At 34.5% G+C, this 18,236-nt stretch overlaps 1 protein-coding gene across 10 annotated transcripts in view; it reads left to right on the top strand.

Annotated features, from left to right (window-relative positions):
- CSNK1G3 (casein kinase 1 gamma 3) overlaps positions 1–15,580 on the top strand; it is a 78,722-nt gene extending 63,142 nt beyond the window's left edge. For 6 of the 10 annotated variants that reach the window (XM_064502697.1, XM_064502693.1, XM_064502695.1 and 3 more), the window contains 5 exons: positions 959–1,054; positions 1,453–1,548; positions 8,930–9,036; positions 9,386–9,409; positions 13,858–13,946. In XM_064502697.1, coding sequence (XP_064358767.1) covers positions 959–1,054; positions 1,453–1,548; positions 8,930–9,036; positions 9,386–9,409; positions 13,858–13,915 — 381 coding nt within the window. In that variant the 3' untranslated portion in view covers positions 13,916–13,946. Of the gene's footprint in view, positions 1–958; positions 1,055–1,452; positions 1,549–8,929; positions 9,037–9,385; positions 9,410–13,857; positions 13,947–15,274 lie in introns of those variants that run through there. The other 4 variants (XM_026115350.2, XM_064502698.1, XM_064502699.1 and 1 more) reach the window with 4 other exon arrangements.
- Positions 15,581–18,236: the final 2,656 nt, after the last annotated feature.

Below are 18,236 nucleotides of genomic sequence, written 5' to 3'. Positions count from 1 at the left end.
CTGAAGAAGAAAGACTTTAAAACTTTGCAAGTGACTGTCATCACTGCATGTATTTTTCTTCATTTGGGAATTTCCCAGAGTTTCTAAAATATTAAAAAAAATGACTTCTCTGCACCTGAGATTTATACCAGATATTTATAAGTTAATTGTGGAGAAACTGTACGTACATTTTATATGCATTGTTATAATGAAATACAATGTAAGAAATCAATTTTCACTGCAGTGCATCCAAAATTACAGCAAATACTGTTTTGTTTTTTAAAGAAATAATAAAATACAAATTTTTCAGAATGTAGAAGTTGCCTTCTCCCCTCTTTTAATGAGTAGGAGAGGGGTTATTTGTGCATGAATTCAACAATACCAGATTAAATATTTTCCTCTGAACTTCTTTGTGCCAGTCTCTGGAAGAATTGCGACATTTTATTGCTAATATATTTTTCAGTGTTTAGCATTAAAATGTGCTTTAAACCTGTTTTCTTTACACTTTCACCAGAATGTCCCATAAATGGATGCTAATTATAGAGATCTCATAGAAAATTGACATGTAATATTCTTAACTGATATTTTATGCAATTGTGTAGTTGTTGTTCTGGGACCAGACTTCTGAATAAAGCACAGACCACTTTGAAAATTACAGGGTTAGCAGATAAACTTTAAAGATGTTATACAATTTCTTATATTTATACCAGTTTAGAATAACTTAAAGTTTTTAAGTAAATAACTTTAGTTAAAGTTGCTGTCATCATGTTACATTTTAAAGAATACAGAAAATAAGATTTGCTTTGATATTTTAGTGAATATCTACTGTAAATTTGCTTGAACTTCATAATTTGAGATTATAACTATATAACAACTGATGACAGATTTAGACTTTATTTTGGATTACAATGCAGTAATTTTTGGTAAGACTTTGAAATTTATTTTTTTACCAGTTGCTACATAATGTTTATATTTGTAGCCTACTCCAGTGAGTTCAATTCATTCAGACCCTGCGCTATCATCAAACAGAGAAGCACATCAGCACAGAGATAAGATACAACAATCCAAAAATCAGGTAAACCGCTCATGTGAGATAAGCAGCATTACTTTGTCTTCTCTGTAATGATTTGCCATGTATGTGTGTGTTTCTTACTTTTTTAAAACCAGGATAATAACAGTGGTAGTAAAAACATGAATTTAGATCTTTGTCCATGTACCTAAGCCTAGTTACAGGGTTACGGTGGTGGTGGGCTTTTTCTTACGAGGGATTTAGTCTTAGCTGAATTGCAGCTCTTCTATGAAAATATACTTGTATGTATGTATACATATAGCATGGATGTACACTCTATATAGGAATTGAATGTGTAGAGATTCTGTGATTTTTAGAAAGATAATTTATGCATGAATGGTTTAATGTTTTGGATTTTTATTTTTCCTTTTGCATATATGCCTAACATGTCCAAACAATGGTAGTCAACAGATCATAAGGCAGCTTGGGACTCCCAGCAAGCCAATCCACATCACTTGAGAGCTCACTTAGCAGCTGACAGACATGGTGGCTCGGTACAGGTATTTTCTGCTTCTTCACATGACTGATTGGTTTTGTGTTATGTAATGTTAGTCTCCTGTAGTACCTGACATCATTCCTGTTTTCAGCTTAAATTTGCTTTCCAGTTATGTTCAGAATGTGCCTGCTCTTTCCTGCCTTACAATTACCAAACTGAAATAAAAACAGGTGCAAAAAGATACAGATCTTCTTTTATGGTGAATTTCTGGTGCATGTTTCTCAGTGAAAGCCTAAAATCTTGGAACTATCCATCTTTCTAAAGGAATATACACTTACATCAGTGAAACCAGTTGAAGTTTAGACATCCAATATCGTTTTAATTGGACTAGCGCTAGAATACTATCAGTTTAATTCAATATTTATTAGTTGTACTGCTTACGCAGACTTCAAGCAAAAGTATTAATGAGTGATTTTGCTTAAACTTTACTCATTTTTCACAAACACTAGCTGACTAGAAGAATGTTTCTCAGGGCTGTACTTCATACTTAGCAGTGGAAAATGAGAATTTTTCCTTTAGTATTTATTTTTCATCTATAAAGAGCTTTTCCTATTTTTTCCTTTCTTTTCTGCTATCTTGTTCTTTGAATATATTTCATTGGAGTGGGATGTTTGGAATAATATGCAGGGAAATCTAAATTTAATATAGAAAGATTCAAAACTTCAGCTGCCTAATCTGTGTAATAATTTGACATTTCAGTCCTAAATTAAAATAATTGATGTTTGTAATATGTTACATGGGGAAAAATTAAGTTTTTCCTGTGCTTGCTTTTTCGATTCTGAGAATATAAGTTATGTATGTTTCTTTTATGGTTTGGTTTTTTGGAAAGTTTGTGTCAATTCCTGAAGATAAGGGGTGAAAATTCCAGGGTAAAGGAAACAGACCTACAGTCATACCACCTTGATAATTCAGTAGAATAAACCTAGTATCTTCTTACAGTGCTTTGATATTTAAATTAAACTTTACATCCACTAAATTTTGCTGCTTTAGAAACTGCTATTGTGTCATATAAGAAAAGCTAATAGATAATTATTAGTGTTTACCAAGAAAAGTTTAATTGTTCTAGGCTACTTCCTGAAAAGCTTTATTTTTAAAGCCATGTTAATAGTTTCCCATTGACAAATACCTTGTAAACTGTACCAGTATTTCTGACTTGAGAATATAATAGTTCTGTCCATGACATCAATTTTAAATGTAGTCAGTTTATCTTTTGAGAAAAGTATAATAATGTGGACTCTAAACTGGATTTGAGATTGTATCTTCCAAATTATTATATTTCTTCCATTTTTTTTATCATTCAGGTTAGGAAATAATTTTTAACTTGTTAAATTCCAGTTGGTAGAACTTTCAAATTGTGCAATGTCAGTATTTTGGCAATCCCAGCACAGCACTTTTCTTTTTCAGGTAAAATGTAACCATCACAAAGTATTTTATTTGATATATATTAAACACCTTTTAGAAGAAACATTTTCTTAGGAAATGTCAGGAGTATGCCTTCTGTGGATATAGATCAATGATGTTCTTCAGCTTTTTGCTAGTATGAGTTCCCTAACTTCAGTTTACTTAGGTCAGTTGAGAATAAACAGTTACCAGATAAGAGCAGTGTGCAAAACTACAGCCATTTGTTCTGTCTTTAGAACTCGTGTTTTACAGAAGGGTATTTTCAAACCAGCTGGATTGAGTTGTTTTTTAATGTGGAGATGGTCATGCTGCCTTATTAAAAGCAGATATAACTACATAGTATTCATATCTGTTCTGAAGTTTGATTCCTCTGAGTGCTATTAAATACCTCTTTGTTGTAGCAGACACTAATTAAACCATGCTTGTAAGTTGGAACATTAACTAGCTAGGTTAGCCAGATTCCTGATCATCTCCAAGATAAGTTCTAAAAGTATAGATAATTGTTCAAAGTTGAGTCTAAGAAATGGATTTAGTGTTTATTTTGTGACATTGAGTCATTTCTCATCTTTGAGTTTTGCTGAATTATCATCCTTTCTGCAGTCTATGAAAATCTGGCAGAAAACTTTCTTTTAAAGCGATGTCAGAATGTTAGGTCACTGCCATTACAGATTTTTAATTCATTGCCATCTGTGAGGTCCTTCTGTAGCAGATTTGTTTATTAAAATGTTAGTGGTTCTTCATTGTTAATATATATTAAATTCGAGTGGATTGTATGCTGGTGTATGTGTGTACATATGTAGTTGGTATGTATGCTTATGTTCTTTGTAGTAATGTTGAAGTAGGAAACATTCAAGTTCTAAATTGTTTGGTCATTAATAGTAATTATTCTAATTTTTGTATAAACTTATGCTGTCTTAAACTCTGTAGGCTATGTCACATAAGGAAGTTGTGCTTAATGTGTCTAATACTACATTGTAGCATCAGTTCATGTTAAAAATTCAAATGCTGCTAGCAAACTGAACTCTAAAGAGAAAACTGTATTCCTACAAAAATGTCACATCCATTCTTTCACATCTCTATTTGAAATAAGCTGAAAATGCTGTAGTACAGCAGTTTTCTAGTTTTTATAGCTTTATTAATGAAAGCAGCTTGCTGTATGTCACAGCAATTCACTAGACAACCTCCTATGTCTTTTTATCTTTTATCTCAGTTCCCAAAAATGTCAGCTGCTGAGAAACGCTGTTTCCTTGTCTGCTTGAATTGCAAACTGTTTATGCACTTGTAAAGACTGTACTAATCAATTCTATTTTTTCATCATTTGTGAGCTGGTGAGATTGCTGGAATGTCTCCTTCCTCCTCTCCTTTCTCTTTGTTTTCCTGTTTGGGAACTCACTAAAATGAGGATAGGTTAAAAGATCAGGTTTAAGAATTTCCAATGAAAATCTGTGGGGTTAGAAGGTGCTTAGAAAGTAGGAAGTTTAGATATTTGATGCAGTTACTTTTGAGTTGCAAGAAACCTCTTTCAAGAAGTTAAGATATTAATATGAATCTAAAATTAGGTGAAACAAGTCAGTATCCCTAACCTTTTGTGTGTTAAAAAGGTAGCATGAATTATCTTGATTCTTTTATCTTAATTGGAAACTTGTTGAAAGTAAAATACAGCATTCTAGATGTCACTAGTGATTTGCTCAGTTATGCAGACTGGCTTTATTTTTGAAGAGTGGGGAATGTGGTTACTGAGTAATGTAATGGAACAAAAAATTATTTGCTAAGTCTTCAACTTTTTGTAATTCCTTATTGTGATGGGAAGCAAGTCAATCATACATTTTTTGAGAGTCTTTCTGCCTTAATTTTGAACACAGTAAATAAAAGATTAGTTTGCCTGTACTCGAATCCAAAACAAAGCATGGTAATAGCCTGAAGATTTACTGTTTTCACTTGAGAAATTGGTATTCAGGCTTAACTTTAGTCTTATTATTATTGGCTCTTATCAAACTTTAAAAGGAATAAGGATCTAAGTTAATCTATTTCACAATTAATATGCCTGGCTATTAGGTAGTAGGTCTAGTGTTGTAAACTTGTTAGCTTTCTGGCATACAGGACAACAAACATTGTCCAAAGTGTGTATGTGTATTCTTCAAATTAAACTTCTAAAGAACTGATGTTCTACATTTAAACCAAGATATGATCTGTTAGCAAGATGCTTAAAATTGTTTTAAATCTCTAGATGACTTTTGTTCTTATCTTTGTCAGATTTCCTTATTTTTTTCCTGTGACACATATTGTGTTGATTTCTGGGACCATTAGCATCTTGTCTGAGAGAAAGAAAAGTCCAGTGGCTGGTCTGACTTAAGCTCATATGCTCTGGGATCAGGAGAGTACAAGAGTTTGTTTTACCCTGCTTTACCAGTCTTTTACCAAGTCCATGTTTTGGTCAGATTCTGAGATATTTTACTGATGTCCCAGGAAACTAATTTCTAGTATTGTAAGTTGTTTTAGCAAGGTATAGAACTTATGATTGTAAGATCACAATTGTAGCCTCACTGATATTAATATTTTAATGAGACCTTTCCTAGAGCTGTCTTTGGCAGTAGCGGATTGGAATGAAGCTCAAGACATTTGTGTTTGAGGAGCAGGACTGATGCTATTTTGCAAACTGCCAGTTCTCTTTGGTTCGCTTCTGCTTTCTGAGACCTCATGATCCCTTTTCAGACAGATGAAGTTTATATTTTCCTAAAATTAAGCCATGCAGTAGGCAGTTGTTATATTTGGATGTAAATCTGGAATATGTGTTTGGGAAGGACTGAGGTCTCTTTCTCGTTATGCTCTCTAGAGGTTAACTAGAGGGAGGCAAGACAGTCTCCTGCCATGTGGTGCTAAGGCTTTTATAAAGTTCATATAGGTGAAATTCCATAGAGAAAACAGACTTCTTATAAATAAACCTGAAGGCAAGTGCAGAAGGAAGACTTTTTCTGCTAAAAGGAATTGTCAAGAAACACTCTTGAGTCTTGAAGTTGGTTTGAAGACTTTCAAGAAAAGAATCACCTAATGGGTTGTTACAGCTTCAGAAACAGTGTGCTCTCTCTGCTTCCTCTTTTGTAAGCATATAAGTTTGCTGAGAAACCCCAATGTAAGCTTTGTTCTTCATTACCATAAAGTAATGCATTTTCCCAAGCAGATCACTATTGCTGCTTTAAAGCTGAAGTCATCTTACATCTAGAGTTGATCCTATAAGTTCCAAAAAGATCAGAAGAGTTGCTGACAAAAGGCTGATAAGATCCATCCACAAGTTTTGAATCAGTGTAAAAAAACAAACCTACCTCCTTATTTTACTCATCTGCCTCTTCAAAATAATTTCCTCTAGCAGTGATGAAAAGGCAGACCATAAAGTGTTTAGATACATTTTTGTTCCTGTCAAAATGTTCTCAGTTTCTCACCACTGTTTCATTCATCGGAAGAGAGAGGAGAAACTACAGCTTGTAGCTTGAGAAGTAGTTTTGATAACTGAAGTGTTAATGTAGGAATGACTTTCATATGCCTACTTCTCTGTTTGCTAGTTCAAATGAAGAATGTGTACATAGTTGAATTTGATCCCCTTTTTGAATCTGCTGTCCAATAAAGGTAGACGTGAATGATGGAATCAAGGCTCCTAGGAAAGAGGCGTGAAGGAGAATGCCATGTGAAATCTCCAGAGATGACAGGGTTGGCCAGTGTGTTTGATCTTTAAAAAGTTTCAGTCATAAATGCTTACATTCACTTTTTGAAAGGAAGTGGGGAAAACTCTGACTTTTTTTTGCCAAACCAGTGGAAATTATCTGTTCTTCACACCAGTCAAGAATGTTAAGTTGTACTTCCCATCCAAAAAGATGTTTTTTGTTATTTCTTGGGGTATCCTAGTCATTTGAGGAAGCTGAAGGCAAAGGCTTCTGGTTCTTATCACCTGTTACTAATTCATGAGCACAGGTCTGAAGATTTCTTTGGGAGAAACTTATTTAAGTCTAGATCATGGAGCAGAATTCCTGACTGATTTGGACTGCAGGCAATGTTGATGACAATCTTAATTGGGTGGTCATTGCTTTATATGCATTAGTACAGGCTACAGTTGTGATTTGGTCTCCTTGAATCCAAACTCATTTGGATTCAAACTCAAGATGAGCAATACTTATCTACCCCTACAATTTCATCAGATTTTTATCTGATTTAGCATGTACTCCTTGGATTTTAATCTGCCAATAGATTATTCTGCGCAGTTTATTCTAAAACACTATATGCTTCTGTGGTGCTTATCACTGCTATAGCTGGATATCTCACAAGTAGTGATGAATTTCTGTACAGTGCTGGTGAGATGGTTAGGATGATTCTATTTCCCCTTGCCAATAAACATGGCAAATGGTGACAAATATGAAGATATGCCATTTTGTTTTGTTGAAGTACAATTCCCACTTGCTTCTGTCACTGACTGTTCAGTGCTTCTGCAGTCCCCAGTGATCTCAAATAAAGCATCTTGTGAATGAGGAATTCTGTTAGTTAAAGCCACCTGGTTGAAACTTCACTTGACATGCATCACAACAGAAATCAAGTCTAGTTAGTCTCCCATGATTGCTTTCAGCAATGTTGACCAAAAATGGAGAAACGAAGTTCTTGCAATCTCAAGACATCTTTTCTTCTGTTTTGGTGTTGGTTTATGGAGATTGCCAGGGAGTGTATGTTGCTGCTGTTTGGGTGTTTTTGGCAGTGGTTCTGATATTAGTGAAACATCAAAAAGAAGAAAATTCAGTCTGAGCCAGGTATATGGCATGGAAAATAGCTGAAGTTCAGCATACTTCTAAAGCTGCTCTTGGTTACAGCAGGAACTATAGAGCAAGTCTTAGTAGGCAAGGCTATTAATTCTGTGTATAGATAGAGACATAATAGTTGTATTAAGGGGGTGGGAAATAGCATAATGATAACTTTCCTTCCCTTTGCTTTCTTCTGCCTTAATCTCTGACCTTCAGGCAATGGCTGGTAAGAATCTTGGAATACAACTACTACTGGTTCACTTTCCTTTAGCTTAAGCTATAATCTTGATTATGTTTTACAGATGCTTTCTGCAGGCTCTTCTATTATCTGACCAGAATGATGTTTTTGTGCAAAGATGCTTGGCCAAACACCAAACACTTGCTGCTACTCTGTAGCTATTAGACCCCTTATACTTTAATGGATGGGTTTAGCACTGTCAGTCCTGATCTGATGTCTGCTCATCTATATCCAGTTAACATCTGCCTGGCAGATTTGTTGAGGTGAATAAGGGAGAGGCCTCTGGAATGGCTACATTGGTCATACAGTAAAACTCACAGGAATAGTGAGAGATGAATACTGGATTCCTTCTGGTTTAAAGTCAAAACAAACATTCCCAGAGAACCAGGATTGTCCTGGTGGCTCAAGAATTATGAAGGAACTTGAGAGGAAATTAATGGGATTGAAGGTAACCTAAATTTTTTGATGATAGTAATGCTCTTGTGATCTTGGGAACAAAGAACACCTAGACTGCTAGGTCTGCAAACTTTTCTCTTCTGATGAGTGCTCTTTGAGATAGAGCTGAGTCAGCCCCCACGCAGAAGGAAACAAAGGAACTTGAATACATCAGAGAAGCAGAGATAGGATAAGACTACCTGAATTAGCATCAGGAAAGGAAAAGACCCTGGTCCTGCTTTTTGCCTTAAAGCTTGTAGAAGACACTTAGGGGAAACCAGCAAGCCTAACAAGCAGAGTTGCTTTGTTTTGTCCACTCTCTGAGTCTTCTGTATAGATCTCTGCTCTGCTAGTAGAGGTGATGAAAGTATGGCAGGAAGCCAGGGGTATCTGAATAAAAGCGTAAATATTATTAGAATAAAAAGAATTGTGGAATTAACTAAAATAAGTCTTGATGATGTATTATAATTTCAGGAATTTACAAATACAAAGTCTGGCACTAGCATGATTTCACTTATTTCTGGTGATTACAGGTAGTAAGCTCAACAAATGGAGAATTGAACACAGATGACCCAACTGCAGGCCGTTCAAATGCACCCATCACAGCTCCTGCAGAAGTAGAAGTCATGGATGAAACAAAGTACGTACTTCATTTCGTATTCTTTTGATCCTGTGTGCTTAGCTACTTGTCTCATTATTTGAAAAATCTTGTCTGAACTCAATAACTACTGGTGAGGGGCAAAATAGTACAGCACTATACTTAATTTTGGCATTAAATATTTAAACAGTATACTTCTTGTGCTGTTTTGGGCTACAGCTCTCAATAACACATCTCTGTTAGAGGAGTGCTCGCATATTGGATTTTTTTAACCAATTTTGAAATAATTTTAAAATGTGTTCCGACTACCAAAATTTATGTATAAAAGATGTAGAATTCTTCCTCTGTATTGTATTCTGATTCTTTTCTCCCTTATTTTCTTTGTGTATAGCTGCCAGAAAGTGTTGAACATGTGGTGAGTTCTAAAGCAGAGGCAGGCAGAAATAGTCCCACAGGCTTTATTCTCATTGCTCTAAAATTTATTTCGGAGAACTTTAATATGGCAATTCAAATTGGAAATTAAAAAACAGTGTTTAATATAATTAAACAGTTAATTTTTACAAATAGTCACATTGAGGAACTATTTTGCCTGCTGCAAATCTTGCTTGCTTTTAAGCTGTGCGGTCTGTGGTGTACTCTATCTAATCCTTTTTAGTGAGTAGTACAATATTTTTACTTATTTGCTATGCTGTTTTAGAGGGGAAAACATTGTTTTTCAGGTGTTATAGCATTCAGCTAGTGTTTTAACATATAGAAAATTACATACATGAACAAGCAATAAATACTAACTGTTGTTTGAACTTTGCTTATTATCTCTTTAAATGTTGTACTTATGAAAGTATCAGTCTTTGACAACCTGTTAACTACTTACTAAAAACAACTTTGGGGTGCCTAAAACTACAGTGAAATGAAAGGGGAAAATATTAAGATTTTTAATATGAGGTAGACCACTAATATGTGTATATATATTCAAGTAATAGTCAAGTGTACAAAAAAGTACAGTGTCTTGGAAAAAAGTACAAAGAAGTACAGATCTTGATAGCTAAAGACAATCTCTTAACATCTCTTAATTTTTCTGGGATTAGAATTTTGAAAGGGCACGGATCTTAGCTGATCATAGAATAGAGGCACTCAAGTATGAAAGCATACAATATAAGCAGAAAAAACAGTAAGCATTTCATTATAGCCATGAGTTTTGTAGGACCCCATTTTCCTAACTTTTAAACAACCGAGAATTTGTTTCCTGAAGTGATTGTCCTATAGATTCTGGTTTTGATATACATGGTCTGTGTGCATATGTAGTTAACTGTGAATGGCAGTGTCTATTGTACCACACCTGTGCTCTAGCTTTCTATATTAGATGATGTGTGAGAAGGCCAGTTCTTTACCTGCCATCTTTAAAAAGAGTGCTGTGTTTTCATTTATTCTTCTGGCAAGAATCCAATTTGTTTAAAACAAACAAAAAACGCAGCAGCATCCCACCACCACCAAAAAAGAAAACTAAAAACCCCCACCTTTAAGAGCTAGGATATTTGTGGGTTCCACATGGCAGAGAAGTTACCCACCCCCTCCTTTTTCTGAAGCCTAAAGGACCCAGTTGATGTACATACAGGAAAAAAGATCAAATTTTTACAAACTTGGGGTGGTGCTGTTTAAATTAAAGAATGTTTAAACCTATGTTTAGATTTCTACTGTAAGCAAGGGAATTCTGAGAAACTGAGATACTATTGGCTTCTTTAAAAGTATAGAAGTTACTAGTTTTGTTCATTTCCTCTAATTTGACTAACAGACAAATGTGCAATTCTTGACCTTTTTGGCCTAGTCTTACTGGCTTTGTTGCATGCGAAAAAGATTTAATCTCAAAATCCTACTGTTTATTTTTTCAGTATGAAATGTGTATTTTCAGAGGGGTCTATTTGAACTGAATTTTCCTCATTCATCATTTCTTAAATTTTTTGTATTTTGCCAGTAATTAAGGCACCCTCGCACACATGCACACACCAAATCTTGCCACCAAACACCAATATACAGGTATACATACTTTTCTCAGTAACAATACTTGAGAAGGCTTAAGTAATTTTATATTTTGACATAATAGTTGTAAGCTTAATATCAAAAGGTGTTGATGTTTAGTTGCTGAACAGTGTAAGGAAATGCAAGTATCAGCATTCGTGCCTATAGCATAGACATTCTGGTTTTTTAAGGAGACTTATTGTTTTGTCAACAAGTTATTACTTTGTACATTTTTCATAATCTTTTCTTCATCTGAAAATACAAAGAAAGTTAACCTCTCTTGCTGAAATCTTCTGTTTGTAATATTCCCTCATGTTCTGAGGGTACAAACTTGAATATTTTTTCTGAAGCACTTCTTTGTTCTGAAATTTTTTTCCCTAGCTTGAGAAACTTGAGATGACTATATCCTGGTTTAAAAGACTGAAGAAAGGGTGCTTTTTGTCACCTGTGGTTTAACTATGAACATAAGGATTGTTTGACTGAATATTAGATCTACCATTACTGTTTCAGTGTGACCCTGTGAATCAGGCTAAGCTTTTCATCAAGCATTTTATTGTTCGGGACAATCTGGCCAGCACACTTCCATTGTTCTATGTGTGTGTTTACATATGTATTCACATAGGATTCTAATCTATACCTTATCATAGTGCTCCTCAGGTATTGCTGTGTCACAGCCTGACTTTAGCAGTGGGTCTTTCTTAAATTAAGACAATTTCTTTTTCTTGTAGAAAAGTAGCTTTTAGCCATTTCAAGTATTACAACAGTTGTAGAGTGGGAAGAAAAATAACTTGATTGCTCTGTTCTTTTATCATGTAAAGAACTAATTTTTACATTTACTTCTATCTAGCTGTTGATCCTGACTTCTAGAGCTGGTTTTCCAGTTATCACTGAGCAATTAGCCTTTCTTTCCTTAACTCATTGTTAGCCATCTTCATCAGAAGTTTTCCTCAGAAATGTGTAGTTTGGATAACCAAAAGGCTCTGCCATAGGCAGACAAGACGGGTAAACAGGAAATTATCTTCTATCCTTTCTGCAGCTCACATTCTTGAAGCACATAGTAATAATGCTACAGTAAACTACTCCATGTACACAGTTGCTTTGTTATGCCAGGAGACCACCCAAGTGATAGAGGGAAGGATATTTAACAGGAAAAAAGGTATGATAAAGATTTTGAAGCAGGACAAGAAATTTTAGTAAAAAATACTGAGATTGCTAGCCTGGGTCCTATCTTAAAAGTCACATAACTTCCACAGAAAAAGTGAAAACGTTTCTAGCAGACAGTATACTTCCCATTGATGAAACTGGGTGAAATATGCAAACAGGTTAGGGGCCATTTTTGTACATTCTTAGTGGATATTGAATATTATGATAAACTTGTATTGTACTCCATAACAATGCCCCTGTACTCTAACTTTGTCTTCAAGCTGTGTGATGTGTGCATAAGTGATAATGAGGCCCTCTAGTGATTATATTCTTAAAAACGTGCCATCATTTCTGTTATGAATGGTTATAATTCAAGAGGTTATACTGTGGATCTCTAGCTTAAGGATAACATTTTTTCATAAAATTTCTCACCAGGCAACTTAATCTGTCATCCTCATCCCATCCAAATGTCTTTATATTTGGCTTTGGAAGATTTGCCAGGTCTAGCATTTCTAGGGTGTTAAACATGCATTTCAGGAATGGTTTCTGAGCCAGTCCCCTGCTTTACAATACTGTGTGGAATTTATATGTGGAATTTATATTCCTTTAAGACAACATTCTAAATACATTAATAAAAGACTTATTTTCCCACACCAAAGGACTCTTGAGCATTATATAGTGAAATTTCCTGAACTAGAATACAGTAGAATAATTTATCAGATAAAATCAATACTTGTTATTAAAATACTCTTCATAACAGTATTATGCAAAATCCAGAAGAGGAGGTTAAAAAGGTGATGCTTAATATTGGTTAAGGGTGGGATTCTTGAATTCTCTGTTGTTTGATGCCATCCTTCTGTGGCTGACAGAAGGAACAAACTAAATAGGCCAGGGAGAAAGGATAAAGGACAGCACAGGGATTGCAGCAAAGGATGGGTTGAAATTTGCTGGGAAGGAAAGCAAACAAACCCAAAGCATCCTTAAATTGCAGAGAGTTAAAGCAGTACTAAACCTTGGAGATGTGGACTTACATTCTTTGTATACATTCCATTTAAGCAAAATATACTACAACAGCAAAGGCTTAAAAAAAATCTAGCTAGTCTTTCTAGAATTCAAATTAACAACCTGCCACACTTTTTTACTTTTCCTACAGTTACTTAGGTAATGTGTTCTCTATATAGCAAAATTGAGAATCAAGACAAAACACTTCTGTAAGCTCTCTTTGAGGCCTCTTAACCTGAAGCAGATGCAAAAAGTGATTTACCATGACAATCCAGAGTAGAATTTCCTTGATCACTGAATACTTCAGGTTGGAGAGGGACCATTGTGAAATATTTTGATGTGATGTATACCATATATACATAAATAATATATTTGGAAAAATGTTGTGAATGAAGGGTTAAGCTAGATTGGACCCCATACATCTGCTTCTAAACTGAAAGCTTAAGTAATAGTGGATGTTAGTGTTTGTAGACAGATGCTTTAAAAAAAAAAAAAAAGCTTGTAGTTATGGGGGATTTTTGGTTACAGTTGGTGGCTACCAGCTTTCCAAAGCAATTATATCTCTTATAAGTCTTTTAAGGTAAATTTAGTATTATTTCTAGTAGCTATAAAAATACTTATCCTCATAGTTTCCCCTATTGAATTTTAATTTTGGGCTTCCTCTCTATCAATAACCTTTTTTTTTTTTTTTTTTTTAACTGAAAGTTATGTAACTCTTAGAGCAGCTCTGGTCTGCCTCTGCCCACTGCTACTTTTTCAGTGACTGAGCAACAGGGTGCCCTTGGATATTTTGAGAAGGTAACTTCTATCTCTCCTTGCTTTGGATGTTGTTCTCACCCCATTTAGAACCTTATTCTTAGACCCTTATTCTCCCTGGTTTTCAAATTCTTTTCCCTTTTCCCGTATTCCAAACAAACTCAGTAGGATTCCTTTTGAAGTTTAACTACAGATAATGCTTAATGAGCTTGAGGACTTGCTGATGGCATATTGATGCAGTGAATTTGTAGTTTGTCATTTCTGTTGTGCTCCATAGCTTGAGGAAAAACTCTCAAGTATTGGTCTTCACAGTGTTTATAGTACTGCAATAAGCAGTTCATTAAGCAAGCTACAGAACTCCCTGAGGCAAGCTGTCCTGAGACAGGAAGCTTGCATGTTCATTTTTGATTGCAATTAAAGTACTGAGAATATTCCTGAATGGGAGCTTTAATTTTATAGGTGATAGTCAGGAGTTAGCAATTGCTTAAAATAATACTAGGTTTACATTGCATGGAAATGAAAAAGTTTTCTTTGTATTTGTTGCTTCCTTGTCTTTAATTTGCTTTCAAAAATACTTCCTGGACTTCTGTAGTCCTCTGTATTATCTCTCTAACTTCTCCTGTGCCACCTCCCTGCCACTCCCACCTCCTTTTTTTTTTGCTTTTGATGTTTTATTGCTATCTGATTTTCTCCATTATTAAGCGAAATTGACAATATTTGTCAATTTCAGTTTTCTTCATATGTAGGGTGAAGCAGAAGAATGTCAGTGTACTTTATTATACACTTAAAGCTGTGATTCTCACTTTAATATCACAGCACTGAATTAGAACATTAATTTTTATTGCTGATGAACATTGTTTCCTAAAATGTTTTTTTGGGGAAAAGGGCTTTTCAAAGTTTTAAGTGCCAAGAGGAAGTTCAGATTGTTCCACTGTGTTAGCAACAGGTAAAGACTTAAGTATGCTGTTCAGGTGATGCAAACTTAAGATATGTTCAAGCTTATACTTGGCATATTGACAGTTATGTGAAAGAGTAAATAGGAATTAAAACTTGTCTTATTCTTACAAATGTATTTTTAAGTCAGCCTGTAATGCTCATGCTTTTTATACCATCACACAATACTCTAAGCTTTACCTATTTTTATTTTTTCTATTGATACAATTTGTTTACCAAAAAAGGGTGAAATGTGCCAATTCTACTTGAGTTTTAGTTTCACTAAAAAGTCAATCATCTGCAATAGGGCTTAATATATTCCTTGTGGTGGTGGCTATAACTTATCTACATACTTCAAGCGAAGCAGTGTTTCACACAGGTTTTTTTGTGGCTTCTCTTTTTATATCATATGTAATCCATGTCACACCTGCAGGTGCTGCTGTTTTTTCAAGCGAAGGAAAAGGAAAACCATTCAGCGCCACAAGTGATTTTAGAAGCAAGCAGAACATGGGAAATTGCTTACTTGTTCAACTGCTGTCTTGTGATCTAAGGAAAAAAAAAATCTCTGTAGTGACCACAAATGTTTTCCAAGGACTCCCTTAGGAACAAAATGTCATGCCTCTGTTTTGATTTGGTTCTCATACATCCATATTTTTCAATTCATCTATTCTGGAAGCTTTAAAGTTTTGTCAAATATGAGTGCTTCTTTGACCATCAATAAATGGACCAACAAAATGGACACTATCTTCACTAAAGCTAAACTTCAAAAGCATTTCTCCTGCTCTACAAAGTGTTAGCAGTGTCTTAGCTGAAGAAAGATGTCATAAATCTGGTATTTGAGTTCTGTAACAGCATATCAAAAGCAGTCTTTTTTTTTAAAAAAAGTGGGAAAAATAGATGCACAAGCATTTAGAAAAATAAGTCTTACCTTAGATTTCTTTTCTTTTGCATTGATTTTCTTTTTCCAGTATTACTGATGGTACTGCAGTCAAACTGTATTAGCATTGTACACTCTGATATCATGGTACAGTCACTGACCAGAGATATCAAATAGGAAGATGTGGTGCAGTTGATGAGTTGTCTAAATGCTGGTGATACTAATGAACAAAAAGCATTTCTAGTAGTCTGAGTTTGAAAATCTGCTTTTGTCATGCCTATAATGGAGTTACAGTATAGTAGAAATGACGAGATTTTTTTACAAAAAATAAAATGTTTGTATACATTAAGTTGTGCTTCCAATAATGTTAGTAAGACTGAAATATCTTCAAGAGAGGATCTCCAGAGGAATTATAAAATACACTAAGAAATAAATGTGAATTTGGTTAAAGTGGAATCGGTATTAAAGCCTAAGTGTTCACTGCAGTAACTGCTGATTGACAACATCTTTAAATTGAACATATGGATGTGCCATGTAATAATGTTAGAGATCTGTCTGTAAATTATTTTACTCTGATTTAGGAAGCAAATGCAATGAAAGTGGGTTAGACTTCCATTGCCTTCTCTGCGTACTAGCCTGTAGCACCCATAATTTGCTGTGATTTCTTTGTTTTCTGGAATCTTATTTTTCAGTATGATATTACTGCTATTGTAAAATACTATGGCAAGGATGGGTCAGGTACTTTCCCCACAGTCCTAGGAAGTGCCTGCAATATGAACAAACTAGCTGTTCTGTAGAAAAGGCAGCCCATTTTATTTTTTCAAGTCTGCTTCTTTTAAAGCCATAATGACAGAGGTGTGCTTTTGTCGTGTTTAGCTGCCAGTTGGAAAGGTGGAGTAAAAGATGGAAGTGTCTAGACAGACTTGTTGACCAAAACTCTCATTCTCTCAATTTTTTTTAAGTCTTCTAAAGCTAACTAGTTATATTTTTTTCTATACACGCATGCCTTTTGGCATACTTATTTATTTTTAAACTGTTTTGTGGTAACATTTAAAATGTATATTAAAGATAAATGCACACCTTTGAATTCATTATTGCATTTACAGGGATTTTAATTGTATTTTGTAATTTATTTTTCCTTAACAGCCAAAAGTGTAATGCATTGTTTGGGTTGTGTGCTCATATGAACACATTGTGTACTTTGATCTTTGTTGTCACATTTCTTTTGATGGTCTTAAGTTTTTGTTTTAAAAAAACTGAACTTGGCCTACAAAAACATGGTGTATAACTTGATCAACAATCTCCACTCTACCTGTTTGTGGTATTGATTATCTCAAACTCATGGAGTTACTTTTCTTCTGAGCTGAAAAGGTGGGAGGTTGCTTGACCATTCTAATGTGAAAACATATCTTTTTTTTTCAGTATTTGACCAAATTTATTGCTTCATAATATTTGTAAATACATGTAGTATCTGTATCTCTCATGCACCTGATTGGTTTCCTCCTTGGAGGTTTTTGGCCTGTACAGTGTTTATAAGATGAGAACTCCTTACACATAACAAGAAAATGTGTATATTAATCCAGTTATGGACTTAAAATATTTTAAAATGTAAAATCTGTTTATTTGCTGCAATGACCAGTATCTAGACACTTGCTTTTTAGCATTATTTTTAAGTGCTCCATTTTAATGCTGAAGAAAATTTTCTTCTAGCAAAACAAACTGGTCAGTAGTAAGTAATGCAGGTATGTTCAGGTAAAGCCAATATGATTTGCATTTATATGCTTTTTTTCCTGTCTAAACTAATGAAGTCAACATTGTCTGGATGTCTAAATGAAATACATCCCTGTTTAAATGTAACTGAAGAAAAAAATAAAGGTAGTTTTTTTAACTTGCTTTTTTCCCCTTTCCTACAGTCTTGGATGAAATAGAAGCTGTTATTTTAAGAATTGCTGAACAATATTAATCTTTTTGGACGGCAGGAATTTGAACGTATGTTACTCAGAACAGTACCTCAACATTGCAGTTATGGGTATGTTTGCTGAGTTAACAGGTGTTATTGTAATATGCTTTAGTACACCTAATGATAAAAATAGTGAAGGGACTTTGAAACACATGTTAGTAAGTAGGAAATCTACTCAGGATATCCATGGATTAAAGTCTGTCCTTGATACAGTTCTGTGCTACCTAGAATAAAAACCATCGTAGATGCGTTGACATATACAAGAAATGCATCTTAATTTTACAGGGTACGTATCAATAAAAGGACTTACAGTTAACTCCTCTGTCAGCAAACATGCACTATAGAGATTATTGCTCTTATCTGTAGAGCATTTGCTGTGATAAAAGTAGGGCATATACATCTGAGATCAATGTTTATAGGCAAAATTGGTTGCTAGACTTCTAGTTAAGATTCCTAGAACTTTCTTTCATAGGCAGATGTTTTTATTTGCTTGTACCCTTACAGATTTAGAGCAGTGAGTGATAGTGTACTATAAGAGGCACCTGTGTCTAACAATGG

Source organism: Dromaius novaehollandiae, chromosome Z (genome assembly GCF_036370855.1).
Source record: "Dromaius novaehollandiae isolate bDroNov1 chromosome Z, bDroNov1.hap1, whole genome shotgun sequence".
NCBI classification, from domain to species: Eukaryota; Metazoa; Chordata; class Aves; order Casuariiformes; family Dromaiidae; genus Dromaius; species Dromaius novaehollandiae.
The sequence above is the reverse complement of the archived record's forward strand: the minus strand, read 5'-3'. Positions and strand labels throughout refer to the sequence as shown.